A 16,266-nucleotide genomic window follows, 5' to 3' on the forward strand; every position below is an offset into this window, starting at 1 on the left:
GAAATCAGCAAATGCTTTAAATCAGAACCACCTCCTCCCTCCTCACCAGCCAGTTGTATACATTTACAGCACACCACTTGGCTAAACTTTACACTTCAATATTGCTTTTAAACTGAATTCACTGCGCTTTTAGTTCTCTGCTTAAAAACAGTTTTTAAATACCACAGATATTTTGTTTTCTTGACATAAACTGGCTTTTCATTTAAGAATCAAATGAATCTGGGGTGTCTGGGTGGCTCAGTTGGTTGAGCATCCGACTTCAGCTCAGGTCATGATCTCATAGTCTGTGAGTTTGATCCCCGTGTCGGGCTCTGTGACGACAGCTCAGAGCCTGGAGCCTGCTTTGGATTCTGTGTCTCCCTCTCTCTCTGCCCCTCCCCCCTCTCATGCTCTGTCTCTGAAAAATGGATAAACCTTTAAAAAAAAAAAAAGGATCAAATGAATCTGTTAATGCAGCTATTTACTTCATTGCCTAATTACCCTTACTTTTCCAGCCTGTGATATATCTTGCTCATTATTTACAATTTCACTGCTTCAGACGTAAGAATTCCTCTATTTTGAATTAATTAAATTTAGTTTGAGTACAAATTACTATGATTTAAATTTCATTACCTCTCACCTTGCCTTCTTGGGCAGTGTTTAAAATTTCTCCACACTTTTATCCAAATAAATAAACCTGCTCTCTCCTGAGATAGAAGAAGAGGATGGAAGTGATAACCTTCTAAAAAAAAGCTTGATGGGGGCACCTTGGCAGCTCAGTCAGTTAAGTGTCTGACTTCGGCCTGGGTCATGATCTCACCATTTGTGAGTTTGAGCCCCGTGTCATCGGACTCTATGCTGACAGTTCAGAGGCTGGAGCCTGCTTCGGATTCTATGTCTCCCTCTCTCTCTGCCCTTCCCCTACTCACGCTCTCTTTCAAAAATAAACATTAAAAAATAAAATAAAAAGTAAAAAAATCTTGATGAATTAATTGAACTTTCATTTAAAAATTATACCATATCAGAACTTTTTCTCTTGAAACTTTTTCTAAGGTAAATGTGAATTATTTTGTAGGTAGTAAAGCTCATTAACATTGGTCTTAATGGTGTTTTGTTTTTAAATGTGAATTATTTGCTGATACCTTAAAAATTCTGAGACCTGAATATATTTGCATATTATTTTTTAATTTCATGATGTGTAGTATTTTTTGTTTTGAATTTGGTTGCTTTCATTTTAAATATTATTAAGTATCTTTGGAAGCCACTTTTGCTACTTAATGACTTTCTCATTTCAATTTCAGATACATAGATTTACAAGTACAAACTTGTTTTGAAGTCATTGTTGACTCTTTCAGTCAAAACTTTTTTCACTGACATTTCAAAATGCCTTCAGTTTACCAACAAGTGCTAAAACTTTTTCCATTGTTTTCATTATTATTTCTTTTACCAAAAGCAGTATCTCTCCCTATCTACCTACCTACCTATCTATCTATCTATCTATCTATCTATCTATCTATCTATCTATCTAATCAGAGCACCAGTTGGTCCCTCTTGGTTTTAATGTATCTTAAAAAGCATAAGAAGTAGTAACATTTCGGGCACCTGGGTGGCTCAGTCGGTTAATCTCCCGACTTTGGCTCAGGTCATGATCTCATGGTTTGTGGGTTTGAGCCCTGTGTTGGGCTCTGTGCTGACAGCTCAGAACCTGGAGCCTGCTTCAGATTCTGTGTTTCCCTACCTCTCTGCCCCTCCCCTGCTTGCTCTCTCTCTCTCTCTCTCTCTCAAAAATAAACAAACATTAAAAACTTTTTTAAAATGTAGTAACATTTGCTGGTTAAGACTTAAAAATCCTTTCCAGAATTTGCAATGGAGTTCCTACCCTATGCCAATGGATCCAGAGAGTAAAAAGTTCAGAGAAAAACCTAAGCTAATAGCCCAATTACTATAGAATACTTCACTTATCAACCTGACAAATTATTATTTTTTAAAGTTAACAGACACTAGTAGGTATTGTAAACAAAACAGAGGATTGTAAGCAGGGACTGTTTTTATTCTACCTGAACTCCTGTCGGCACCCTCTTCCCTCATGTGAACATGGTTCTTCTCTCTCTCTCTCTCTGTGGGATTGTGGGTGATCGTCTCCCATGCTTAGATGCTTGGTCTCAGGCTATGGTGTTTGGCAGAAATCAGTGATTTTCCAGAATGTTAGAAGGTGCCCACAATGGGCACTAGTTTATTTTTTGTTACTTCAAAGCACCTATGGACAGTCCTTTGCTTTTCCATACAAGAGTTAGCTTAGGAATAATTTGCTTCATTCTAGGTCATTGGATAGGTTCCTTGTTGAAGGTGCACAAAAAGAAAAAGATTCCATTGACCCAATGGATAGTAGTGATTCTGTGAGTGATAGTGAAAGTCGTTCTACACAATAACACTCCTGTCTTTTGTCTCCCTCACAACAAAGGTTTTCAAAGGTAAGTGCTGGTTAATTTTTCTTTGTATTTTGTACTTTATTATTTTATATTATATTATAGCATTGTAATCATTTTTATATGAATATTTTTGGGTTGTGAAATGAATCATCTGAGTTTCCATTATCTCTTATGAGGAAATTCGCATTGATATACAGGTGCTTTGGATTACAAACATGTTTCCAGAGTGAACCATGCTCACAAACCAAGGTTTTATGAATTTCAGTTGGAATTTTACAGTATGTAGCATAGTACAGTATGTAGCCTTTTAAAGATTTGCTTCTTTTGTTTCATAATATGCATTTAAGGTTTCTCCATGTCTTTTCATGGCCTGATGGTTCATTTCCTTTAACTCTGAATAATATTCCACTGTCTGGATGTAGCAAAGTTGATTTATCCATTCTCCTATTGAAGGACATTTTTGTTGTTTTCAAGTTTGAGCAATTATGAATAAAGCTCCTAAAAACATCTGTGTGCAGGTATTTGTATGGACAGAAGTTTTTAATTCCTTTGGGTAAATACCAAGGAGTACAACGCCAGATCATATGTAAAGAATATGTTTAATTTTGTAAAAATCAGCCAAACTATCTTCCAAAGTGGCTGTACCATTTTGCACACCCAACAAAATGTATGGGAGTTTCTAAGATTCTACGTCCTCATTTGGGGAACATTTGGTATTGTCAGTGCTCTGGACTTTGGCCATTCTAATAGGTATGTACTAGTTTCTTTGCTTATTTTTTACTATATCTGAGATCCTTTCCTCCTGGTATTCCCACCTTTATTTGGTCCCCTCCCACATTATATCAGGGTAGGGTAGATATAGAATTGTATATCAGATACAATTTTGCAGAACTGACGGTGTCTTCACTTCCAAGATGAGGTTATAAATGATTGCAGCTTGGTCACTCTGGCAGTGGGGTCATTTGCCCTGGGAACCTTGTTGTGAACAGCCCTGTGGAAAGGTCCATATGGCTGGGAATTGAAGTCTCCTGCCAACGGCCATGTGAGTAAGCTTAGAAGTGGACCCTCCAGTCAGGTCTTCTGAGAATGTTTCGTTGGCCAATATCTTGCATAATTTCATTAGAGACCTTGAACCAAAACCACCCAGGCTGAGCTACTCCAGATTCTTGACCCTTAAAAATTGTGTGAAACAATAAATGTTTATCCTTTTAGGATGATTTGTTATGCAACAATAGATAACTAAATAACTCATTTTAAATTACCTGCTGGGGTGCTTTGGTGGCTCAGTCTGTTAAGCATCTGGTTCTTGGTTTCAGCTCAGGTCATGATCTCACGGTTTGTGAGTTCGAGCCCTGTCTCGGGCTCTGCACTGACAGCACAGAGCCTGGCTTCGGATACTCTCTCTCCCTCTCTCTCTGCCCCCCTCCTACCTGCACGTGCTCTCTCTCTCTCAAAATAAATAAATAAACTTATAAAAAAAATAAAAATAAACTACTTGCCATTTAAGCCATAAATTCTACTTTGCCCTTTATCATTCGTTCTCCTTGTACGTTCACATACCTCTCAGGGTATTATCCATCTGGGCTGGTGATACGTACCAGGGAGGGGCTAAATTCTGGGACTTAGCCTGAGCCCCCCTGAGAAGCCAAGGCTGACGCTGTCATGCTTCAAGTGAGCAGTCTTGGGTATTTAAATCTGTACCTCCTCCAGGCTTTCAAGGGCTTTTTGACTTAATTATACTCTCCTGGTTCCTGTTATTTAAAGACTGCTGGGGCAGAAGGGAGCATTAAAGGACCCGATAGTCTGTTTATACCACCCAACACGAGCTCATATATTGCCCTGATGTTATCCTGCTGTTCCAAGAGGCTGAGCTGGTTGCTAGTCTGATACTTAGTGCAATGAAGCAAGTGATGGTTCACATGGGTCACTGTGTAAGAAAGAGAAAGTACCTTCAATAAACTTGCACCCACCTGACCAATATCCTGTCTCTGTGCCTTAGCCAGGTTTTGTGTGACTTGTAACCCTTTCTATAGTCCCAGGAATCTTGTTTGTTTTTCGCTTTTATGTTTGACAAATTCATCAGTTTTCTTTTGGTTTCTGTGACATCTCTAGACTTGAATTCAGGGAAGAAAAGATGATATTCTTGCAGGAATCAAAACATCTAATTCATCTTTTCATTTTCCCATTTCTTTTATTTATTTTTTGTTATTCCCAATAAGTTTTTCCCATTTCTTTAAAAAAATAATTTGTTAAATTTTCATTTCCCCATTTGAATCTCCTACTTGCACCAAATAGCACTAGCAAGGTATTCAAAGTGCTTCTTGAATGAAATAAAGAAAAAGCGAAAGAAATGTGACCTTCTCAATTCATATACCTGGTCATACTCTTAAGAAAAATTTAATAAGAATATACCATAATTTTATTCTTCACTCACCTGAAATGGCTTCAGGAATATTTCTTCCATCGCCAGTCTGCCATATTCAGTGAAAAGCTACAAGGGAAATTACACACACACACACACACACACACGCACGCACGCGCGCGCGCACACACACACACACACACAAACTTCAGTATCTGCAAAGTTTTACTTCTGTGCTTTCTTCCATTCATTTTTCCCCCCTCACTATAACATAATACTATATTATTAAGGTTACAATAAACATTTTAAGGAACTAAGTATTAAAGCAGAACGATAGTAATTGGATATTTAAAAATTAAGGACATAAAGTATATGTTAAAAATAAAGTTTCTACTTCAAAGCCAACAACTTTATATCAAGAATGTAGGGCAGTTTTTTGTAGGGAAGATGGGGGAGAAAGAAACATGTTAAAAAACCTTTCAAAGCAGAACTTGCACAGATTAGACCAGAGAGCCATAAACTATGTTGGATATATTTAACGAAAGTTGTCGCCTGAGGAAATTTAATGGCACAATGGACTGAATTATTACAAAGGCATAGAGGCATCTGGCTTAAAAATACAACCAAATACACTGCCTTCTTCTGTTTTTAATTGCTCCCAATTGAGAGGCACCCTCTCAGTTTTTTGTGTTGTTCAAAAACGTAAGGAAGATGTCAGAGAACAAAGACCCTAGGGGGTGACTGTGATTAGGCTTCCGATGAGTGTGTCATCAGTGGAATGGGTTTCCCCGTCTGTACACAGGAAATGCCACTTCATCCACAAGACTTACAAGGCACAACAGCTTCTCAGAGCTGGGGTGCAAGTGATACAGAGGATTCCCACCCCTTGCCCTTCTCGGATAGCTCCCACAGCAACCCCCATCTCTCCTGCAGGGGGATCGGGGAAGCCCAGAGTAATTACTAGGCATCTGATTAGAGTATTTAAATGAAAAGTCTGGAATACTGTGTCTGGAATATTGCAGCTGCTCCAGGGATTAGGCACTCTCATTGGAATCATCTACTAACATAATTTGAATTCACAATCTTTTTTGAGGAGGCTGAGGTGTTGCCATTTACAGGAAAAGTTTTAAACGGTCTCAGAAAAACATTACTTACTCAATATCAAAGTCCAAAATCAGCCCTTCTTTAAGAAATCCCTAAGCTGGTATTGAACAGTGCCATGCCATTAACTTGGAAAATAATTGGCTAGTTATGACACGTGCCTGAAGAAGTAAATCGTACTGATTACAAGAAACATCGAACAGTCATTCAGCATACTGCCTATTTGTCACAAATGCTCAGTGTGAGATACTAGAAATATATTTGGGAATAATGCCGGGTGTGAACTCCAAATGTTATGTCCAGCATCACAGGTTACCCTGCTCTATCATTCTATGTTGTCTGCTAAAGCTGTACATGGCTCTTATTGCCAAGATAGATTATATATTTAAGGTACATAGGTTTTGCTGTGTAACCAAAATAACATGAATTGAAAAAGAGCAGAAAGTGTTACAGAGATGTAAACTATCTTCAGGAAATATCTAATCTTTTACTTATCTGAAATTTAAACGCTACTTGGAGCGTAGAAGAAGCCCTGAGCCCAGAAGATGCCCAGATCTCTATGCCTACTCTACCACTAATTAGCCACATGAGTTTAGGCAAGTCATTTACTATTTTCAGCCAAATTTACCTCATCTGTAAAATATGAAGGGTAAATTAGGAGTCACCGAAGTCTCTTTCAGATCTAAAACAGAGTTTTATGAATTATCAGGTAGCTCCTCATAGTTCTTAAGTATAAAGTGGTCCACAGGGAAAAAAAAATCTGGCACGCAACTGATATCATACTAGCAATTATTAAATCTCTGACCATAAGACTTCAACTTCACTTTCACTATTGTTCTCTGCATTTGTGCTGTAACAATACCCCTGAGGGCAGCACATAGAACAGAAAGGGTTTTAAAATGTAGTATTAAAGTATAGTTGACATACAATATAATATTAGTCTCAGGTGCACACCATAGCAATTTGATAGTTGTATACACTATGCTACATTCACCACGGCAAGTGCAGTCACCATCTGTCACCAGACGATGTCATTACGGTATTAATGACAGCGTTCTCTGTGGTGTACTCTTTATCTCTGTGAGTTATTTATTTTATAACTGGATCAGCTTCACATCTGGGGTCATTTTTAAACCAAAGGCTCTTTCTCTACTCTAATTTGCCATATATTTTCAAATATATGGAGCCAGTAGCAAGTAGCTTTAGAGTAACAAAGAACTTTGAAAACTGAATGAGAGAGAGAGAACATAACCATGGAGGGCTAAAACAAGAAACCTGGGAATAAGACAATCTCCATTTGATTATGTTTCTAAATCTTTCTGAATTGTTTAGTTTTAGGTAGGAGAAGGCCTAACAAAATCCACACATCTTCAAAACATTACCAGATATATATAAAAAAGAGTATACATATTGTTACCTGGAGGTGCTGAAGATCATCCTCCTGGACATTCTGGGATAAGTTATATACCTTGATTAAGAAATAAAGTCAAAATGAAACAATAATTGGCATCCTTCGAAGTACTTACTATGTCATTATTTTTATAAATATCAATTTTCACAAAATCAAACTTTCTTATATGTATTCTTTTTTTAAAGTGTATTTATTTATTTCGAGAGTGAGCAAGCACAAGTTGGGGAGGGGAAGAGAGCGGAGGGAGAGAGAGGGAGAGGGAGGGAGGGAGGGAGGGAGGGAGAGAGAGAGAGAGAGAGAGAGAGAGAGAGAGAGAGAGAGAGAGAATCCCAACCAGGACCCACACTGTCAGCACAGAGCCTGATGTGGGGCTTGAACTCATGAGCAGAGAAATCATGACCTGAGCCAAAGTCGGACGCTTAACCAACTGAGCCACCCAGGTGCCCCTACATGTATTCTCACGTAATGGTATTTATAAGACCTTGAGAGAGGAGTAAAGAAAGCTTGAGAAACAATAAACCATGTACAATGATCATAAAATTGTTCCAGAAATACAACAGCCACCTGCTCTGGAAACAGAATATTAAAATTATTTATGAAACTGATTTAACGATTAGTCAATAAAAAATCATTCTTACAAGCATAGCAAAATAATAACAATCTAGATCTGAGTAAGCCATACATGAAATTTTGTCTTGAAAAATTATGTTGGCTTTCTCACAATTGATTAATTTAGTTAAGTCTCTGGAAAGTTCTATCACAGTTAGGTTCTGAGTATCAGGCTCATATCCCTATACATATACATAACCACTTCATGAACAGACCACAGTACTAAGATGACATTCTATCTTTTTTTTTTTTCTTTTGAGGAGTAATTTCAAAAAACAGTGAAGGAAGCTTCTATGTTTATGTATTGACACAAAGAGAATGCTTTGTGCACTTATTTAAATGAGAGATTGTTTCTCAGATGATAAAAAGGTCATTACTAAGGACTTAAGATTTTTCAGTGAAAATATTCAATGTCTTCAGGTAAAACAGAAATATAGGTAATAAAGAATTATGTTTTAATTGGTTTGTACAAGTGGTTTTATACTGCTGATTATGAAGAAATTAGACATTAAGTCCGTATTTCACAGGCTCATTCGTTTAAGAAGTCTATTTTTAAAAGCTAATCAATCACAGGTTATAATCATGGCTTCCACTTTAAAGCTTTTTGTAGAAAATATTCAATCTTCCTTCTATCCACCCTCTCACTGTCCTAACCACACATGATACCCTGGTTGCTGGCTCACGAGCCTCTTTCTCTGCTCACTTGTAATTCAGCCTTGACTTGTTCATCCCAACCACTCTGCCTCCCCTACCTTTTTAAACTATCTTACCTTTCTTTTAACTGTTTTCTTGGCTACTACTACTTCTTGCTCTTTCTAATAAATAGAAAATATCTAAAAGTTAATGTAAAACCTTTCATGCTATGTGTTCTATGGTTATAGTAAAACTCTCCAGAGACTTTCCAAGACGATCTGTAAAGCTTACATTAACCTCAAAAACAATACTTAATAAGAGACAAAGAAAAAAAGGAAAGAAAGATAAAAAAAATTTTGTGAGACATTTATTTTCCTAAATGTTAATTAAGTGTTTTTAACAGCTGGGAAAGCATATAAATGCTTTTACCCTTAGCAATGTTTCTACACGCTATAAAAACAACAACAACAACAACAACAAAAAAAAACCATTTATAAATCTTGGTTCAGTAAATGTAACTTATAATGGGTAGTTCCAATATATCTATCTGCATACATTATAAGACAATATTATTAAGTTTATCGTAGGCTTTAAACATAAAAAATTATCAGTGAAATAATGCAAACTTTTCTGGCTATTGGCAGCTTGAAACTGATCAGAAATTAGATTACAATAACCAAGCCAATTCTACTCATAGAAATCATAAGAACTGGGATGCTAATTGAGCCAAATAACATATTCAGCATTTCTGTTGTTGGTCTCACTACCACACGCATGGTAGTAGGAATGTAGGAATACACATATTTACAATTTTTAAAGTAACAGCCATCGAAATGGATTTATTTTATTCCATACCTGTATTGAGCTGATCATTGTGCTAAGTGCAAATACTGTGGCCGAATCTCTCAGAGTTGACTGGCTATCAAAGGTTCCCTGAGTATCCATCAATAGCACTGCAACCTACAGGCAAGTAGACAATATATTATAGGTATTTTATAGAACATATGTAGAATTAGGGCTACTACAAAGTTAACACTATGAGAACTATAGCAACCCATTATCAATGAATACTTAACAGGTAATTTTTTATATATGCCATGAATGCCACAGAAAATGAAAATATTAATTAGCTGAGTACTATAATGATTGATTTTCACTGGTAATCCAAGCTAACAGAAACAGCACTGAAACAACAGACAGCTGTTAGCTTGCTGATCTGCTGTTCTATCGTTCCTATTATTTTATCACCTTGATCAACAGAAAGGGAAACAAGGAATCCCTTTTGAACTTCATGTCAAATGGTCAAAATTAGTTTTCAAAAGATCATTTTCAAGGATCCTGAACAGTGGTAACAGTTGCCAATTGAAAACTCAATTTTCTTTACAAAGTTTGCATCTTACCTTCTTGCCATCAGGTTTATTGATGAGGAAGACTTCACTCCATATTTGGATTCCTGTGGTCTCTCGTTCAGACCCACCTCTCCATGAGAAACCAGTCAATGGTTCATTGTAATCTCCAACCCAATCGACTGATTCCTGCAAATTAAGAAAGTCTGTGATATGGAAGTGGACGGTGGTATACTTTCCTCCCTGCATCCGTTCTGGCGGGTATCTCTCTCCAACTGCCGTCAAAAGGAGATGTATTCACATCTACTGTACTGATACAATTACTTTCTTTGTTATCTGAAACATTATAACAGAGGAGCAACCATGTGCTACATTTTATTCTAGGTCCTGGGAATAGGAAGATATCATTCCAGACCAGAGGAAGCTTACAGCCTAATAGAAAGACAGACCTGTCAAGAAACCATTATGATGCAATACATGCATGCCAAAATGGAGGTGCGTATTACGCAAAGATAGAAGCATAGGAAAAGAAATAACTAACAGTTGGTCAGGTAGGACTTAATAGGAGAGGTGGTGCTTGTGCTAAAACTTGAAGGATGTCTGGGAATTTTTCCAGATGAGCAAACTTGGGGAGGGCATTCTAGAAGCAAAGGAATAAAGATAAGAGAGAACATAATATGTCAGGATATACACAATAATAATACATACAAATGCTTTGGTATTGGAAGAGGAGGGGGTGAATAGCAAGAGGAGAGAGGCACCTAGTAGCAGATGCAGAAAAACAAAAACAAAAACACAAGAGATCGGTTACACTTTAATCTGGCAAGTGCCATTTAATACAAGCAACATGACAAGTGTTACTGAGCATTTGATTTTAATGTTTATTTTACAGTTAAAACTATGAATATGCCTAAAACTGTATAATCCCACAATATGGAAACTAATATGGATACTAATTTTGTTCACTTAATTTGCCCAGCTGTGTTAAGTAGCATATTAATGGTGATATGCTAGAAACAGAGAGTTCTATCTGGTTTCAAAGCATGAAGTATTTTGGTAGTTCTATTCTTGATTTGTTTGAACTGAAGCTAGAGATAGAAGATATTAAAGTTAACTTTACTAAATTGATCAAAAATACCCTAACTATAAAAGATCAATCCAAAATGAATAGTTACGGTATAAATACATGATACAAAGTTTCTTTGGGTAGTGTGTCTATTCTGCCTCAACATCCATATTTGCAGCAGAAATGGCTATGGGTAAAGAGTACAAAAAACTACTTGTACGTTCTCCATTCCCAACCTTCGGTTTTCTGACTCTGATTTCTCATTTATCCTTCTGCTGTTGGTTTATCCTAGGTCCCTTATAGTCTCATTTCTGTGCCACACTGCTGTCTCAAATGTTATAACACTGTTGGTTGTCTCTGGGGATGGGTAAGATGAGAACCGAGTGGGAAAAGATAAGAGAGAACTTTCTGGGGTAACAGCAAGATATAGTTGATAGCATTTGGGGTCATTCAGGCATATGCATTTTCCAAAAAAACAAAATAATAATTAGCAAATGTACACCTACAATTTGTGCATGTAAGTGTATCTGATTTTACAACAAAAGATAAAATCTACTGAAATATATGATGATGATGTATATTGAAATATTTATGAGGAAGTGCAACCAATGTCAGCAATTTACTGTGACATGAATAAAAAAATAAGATGCAGTGACAGATTTACAGTAAAGAGGGAAGAGTATCTGGAGACACATGTGATGAAGCAAGAATATTAACAGTAAAATCTAGGTAGTTTGATACATAGGTGTTCACCATAAAATTCTTTTAACTTTGCTGCCTGTTTGAAAAATGTCATCATAAATGCTGGAGGGAATATGATTATAATATAAAAGTTATGATAAAAATTATTTGACACACTTTACACACTCTAAAGTGTAAAGTTTATAATCATATCACTATGCTGTGTTTCTTTCTAAAAGAATTAAAAAAATAAGTTATGTCCTAAGGGAAATGTTGCAAAGTGGCTTCAGACAAAAGTGGCCTATGGAGTTTGGTGCCCAAAGCACTGAAGTCAGAATGGTTGTACCACAGCATTAGCAAACTAGTTCATATTAAGGTATATGATAATGGAAGCGGAAATACTTAACACTACTAAATAAAAACACAAAGTGACAAAAGCACGGAAACAAGAAGACATTTTAAAACACTTCTTTTGTTTTAGTTTAATTATTTATTTTGAGAGACAGCACGCAAGTGTGTGCATAGTGGGGAAAGGGCAGAGAGAGAGAGAGGGAGAGAGAACCCCAGGCAGGTTGCACACTGTTAGTGCAGAGCCCGACATGGGGCTTGATCCCATGAACCATGAGATCGTGACCTGAGCTGAAATGAAGAATTGGACACTTACCCGACTGAGCCACTCAGGTGCCCCTTAGAACACTTAACATACCTGGTTGTACATGTATCTCAACATGAAGTCCATCAGGAATGATTTTCCTTTCCTAAATGCTCCAGCAACGGACACAGCAACAACCTCCTTGTCCCTGACAGCCTCTGAGAGAAGGATCCGATTAAGTGCAGTTTCATCTAAGTCAAAGGAATGGTCATCTTTGACGATGAGGACTTGGACTGGCCCTGCCTTTTTCACTGGCTCCTCCTCTTCTGAGCTCCATTCATATGTCTTTTCTGAAAACCCACCTGTTGAATAAAACAGCAATTTACTCGGCTAAGCATCTCAAAATACCAAGAAATGTAAGGTACCTCTCAATTCTCAAATATCTGAAACAGGGGCACAGTGGAATTAGAAATGCCTGTTTTAATAACATACATTAATGTCATTCACATCGTGTCTCAGAAAGACATATCTGGTCTTTCTGATCATGTGACCAAACCAAACAGAATTTTATTCTCAAGAATGCTCTAAGTCAGGGCAGAGAACTCTGTTTGCAGAATGAGAAAGAAATTCAAAGCAAAGGATTCTACTTTTGGAGCACAGGAATAAAAGGACTTTAGTTCATACTTTCTTCATCTCCTAGAAATAGGTTTAGTTATTCACATAAAGGATCCTTGCAACACTTTTTAAAGCTGAACATACAAAAGAGGAAATGCATACAGGGACTCAGAATCACATATTTTTGAAAGTAGAATAAAGTTCTAAAGCATCTAGTTCTAAAGCTCTTTTCAATACATTCACACCATCTACAAAATCCCAGATTCTTAAATGTCTAAAATTATACCTCAGAGCAATGGAATTACAGACAACCTTCAAATCCATAGCGAAGGAGTCTAGACACAATTTGATTTTTATTTATTTATTTATTTTTTTAATTTTTTTTTTCAACGTTTATTTATTTTTGGGACAGAGAGAGACAGAGCATGAACGGGGGAGGGGCAGAGAGAGGGAGACACAGAATCGGAAACAGGCTCCAGGCTCTGAGCCATCAGCCCAGAGCCCGACGCGGGGCTCGAACTCATGGACCGCGAGATCGTGACCTGGCTGAAGTCGGACGCCTAACCGACTGCGCCACCCAGGCGCCCCCAATTTGATTTTTAAAAAAAGAAAAATTTGAAATTTATCTGGTGTGGAGATCTTATACAAAAGCTGTGTAACCCTGGGAAATTACTAAACTTCTCAGTTCTTCATCTGTAAAATATAAACTATTAATAGTACCCATTAATAGGGTTGTTGTAACGATTAAGGAAACTACTATACATAAAGTGCTGAGAACAGTGCTTGGCACATAGTAAACTCCTAAAGATTACCTATCATCATCATCATCATCCCCACCACTATCCTGGGGTTATAGACTGAACTAAGTATTCCTGGAAGAAGTTTCTGCCTAGTTTCCAGAAGTGTGTGTGTGTGTGTGTGTGTGTGTGTGTGTGTGTGTGTGTTTTCAGAGTTTTCATATATCTGATAATTATATAAAGAACTGATACAACTCAAAAGTAAAAAAAAAAACAAAAAACAAAAAAACACCCAATCCAATTAAAAAATAGAAGATCCAAACAGACCCTTTTCTACAGAAGACACGCAAATGGCCAACAGACACATGAAAAGATGCTCAACATCATAATCATCAAAAAATGCAAATTAAAACCAAATAGATACCACCTCACACCTGTTAGATTGGCTATTTCCAAAAAGATAAGCAACAAGTGCTAGCTAGGACACAGAGAAAAAGGAATCTGTGTGCACTGTTAGCGAAAATGTAAATTGGTGAAACTACTATAGAAAACAGTATGGAAAAATTAAAAATAAAGCTATATGATCTAGCAATTCAATTTCTGAGTATTCATCTGAAGACAATGACAAGACTAATTAAAAAGGATATATGTTCATTATAGCATTATTTACAATAGCCAAAATATGGCAACAACCTAAGAATAACCTAAGTGTCCAATGATGAATGAAGGGATAAAGAAATTATACTGTGTGTGTCTGTGAGTGTACGTATGTATATATGTATGTGTGCATATACATACATGTTCAGACACACACACACATACACAATGGACTATTAGTCAACCATAAAAAACAATGAAATCTTGGCATCTGTGACAACACAGATGGACCTCAAGGGCACTGCGTTAGGTGAAATAAGTCAGACATCTAAAGACAAATATTGTATGGTGTCTCTTATATGTGGAATTAAAAAAAAACAAGCTTATAGGTACAGAGAACAGATTGGTGGTTGCCAGAAATGGGGGGGTTGCCAGAAATGGGTGGGAGAAATGGGTGAAGAGGGTCAAAGGGTAAAAGCAAAAATATAGCCAAAGAAGTCTTGTTCTCTTGTCAAGTCTTTTTGAAACTCTAGTGCTTAGTTTCTTCATATGTAAGATGGAAAAAAAAAGTTTTTTATTTAATTTTCAGAAATGTCAGTTTTGACATAGGTCAGCTTTTAGAATTAATCCTTAATATGCAAGAATTTTAGAACCCTAGACCGTGGCATTTGTGGTATATTACAAAACAGCTTCAATGTGTCAAGTGACACATTCTTAAATCTACTGCCTTCGTAATGTAACTGCAATGTCTCCCCACTTTGACTCTGGGGTCAGCCATGTGATGTGCTTTATCAGACATGAGACAGCAGAGGCTTGGAAAACCACTTGTGTTTTTCCGTTTTGCTCTTTCACTTCTCCCATTCACCATGAGAATATTCCCAGACTAGTCTGCTGCAGAATGAGAGACACTTGGAGCAGAGGCAAACTGCCCAGTCCCAACCAACCCCACAGCAAACCAACCCCAAGCCACATGGGGCAGCTCAGCCAAGATTAACAGTTGTCTACCAACCATTTCAACATGTGTGATCAATAAATGCTTATTGTTCTATGCCCCTGAGGTTTTGTGGTTGTTTATTATGCAGCATAACAGGCAATAACCTACTGATAAAGTCTACAACCCTTTCCTTTAGAAAGGAGGTACAGTGTAGTGGTTAAAAATAGAGGCCCTGGCACCAGACTGTGGGATTTGAATAAAGGCTTCCCCATTGTTTAGCTGAATAACCTTAAGCAAGTTGTTTGACCTCTCTGTGCCTACCTCATAAGGTTGCTGTGAATTAATATATTCATGTAACACACTTAGAACAGTGGCTGGTACATAACAAATGCTATTAGTATTAGTATAGATTTAGGAAACTAAAGCGAAAGATGTAACTAACCTTGCCCAAGAAAAGGATATGGAATTTCTGTATCAGGCAATCTACCATGGATGCTTTCTTGGGTTACTATTGTTTTAACATTCCAGCAAGGTATTTATTATTATCTGTACTTTTGACACAAGGAAACTAAGAACTGGGTTAAGTAACTTTTCCAAGAGAGTGCCCATTAGTAAGCAATAGATCCAAGTTCACAGGGTTAGTAACTGTCAACCTGAGATTAGATCCCAGGTATCTAAACTCTCATCCCAGGCCTTTCTACTATAACATTCTGCCTCTTTAGTGGAAATCAAATAACTCTTGGACACCACATAAATGGGCTCATTTGTTTTGTATCAAAAGAACAGAAAGCCAAGACATATACCAATTAATTCTTCACATCAGATATATGACCTAACCTCAAACCAACCCTCAATAATGTTAATTTTGAACCAACTGGGCTCTTAAACAACTTTTCATTTAAATCTTTAAAAATATATTTAAAAGACATCCTCCATTATGTCTGCAGGCACACCTTGGAGATATTGTAGACTCAGTTCCAGAATACTACAATAAAGCAAGTCATATAAAAGTTATATTTACACAACACTGTAGTCTATTAAGTGTGCAGCAGCATTATGTCTAAAAAAGTATATATGTATATACTTTAATTTAAAACTATTGCTAAAAAGTGTTAACCATTATCTGAGCTTTCAGCAAGTTGTAATCTTTGTGCTGGTGGAGGGTCCTGCCTCG

At 37.0% G+C, this 16,266-nt stretch overlaps 1 protein-coding gene across 3 annotated transcripts in view; it reads right to left on the reverse strand.

Moving 5' to 3' along the window:
• ATL1 (atlastin GTPase 1) overlaps positions 1-16,266 on the reverse strand; it is an 83,870-nt gene that overhangs the window by 24,678 nt on the left and 42,926 nt on the right. For 2 of the 3 annotated variants that reach the window (XM_086709781.1, XM_086709780.1), the window contains exons 3-7: positions 12,324-12,571; positions 9,925-10,059; positions 9,380-9,484; positions 7,289-7,339; positions 4,843-4,899 (exon numbers count right to left, since the gene is read on the reverse strand). In XM_086709781.1, the coding sequence (XP_086565907.1) occupies positions 4,843-4,899; positions 7,289-7,339; positions 9,380-9,484; positions 9,925-10,059; positions 12,324-12,571 (596 nt within the window). The remainder of the gene's footprint in view (positions 1-4,842; positions 4,900-7,288; positions 7,340-9,379; positions 9,485-9,924; positions 10,060-12,323; positions 12,572-16,266) is intronic. The other variant, XM_086709782.1, reaches the window with a different exon arrangement.

Source organism: Puma concolor, chromosome B3 (assembly GCF_028749965.1).
Source record: "Puma concolor isolate L17-30 chromosome B3, mPumCon1.1.hap2, whole genome shotgun sequence".
Classification (NCBI taxonomy): domain Eukaryota; kingdom Metazoa; phylum Chordata; class Mammalia; order Carnivora; family Felidae; genus Puma; species Puma concolor.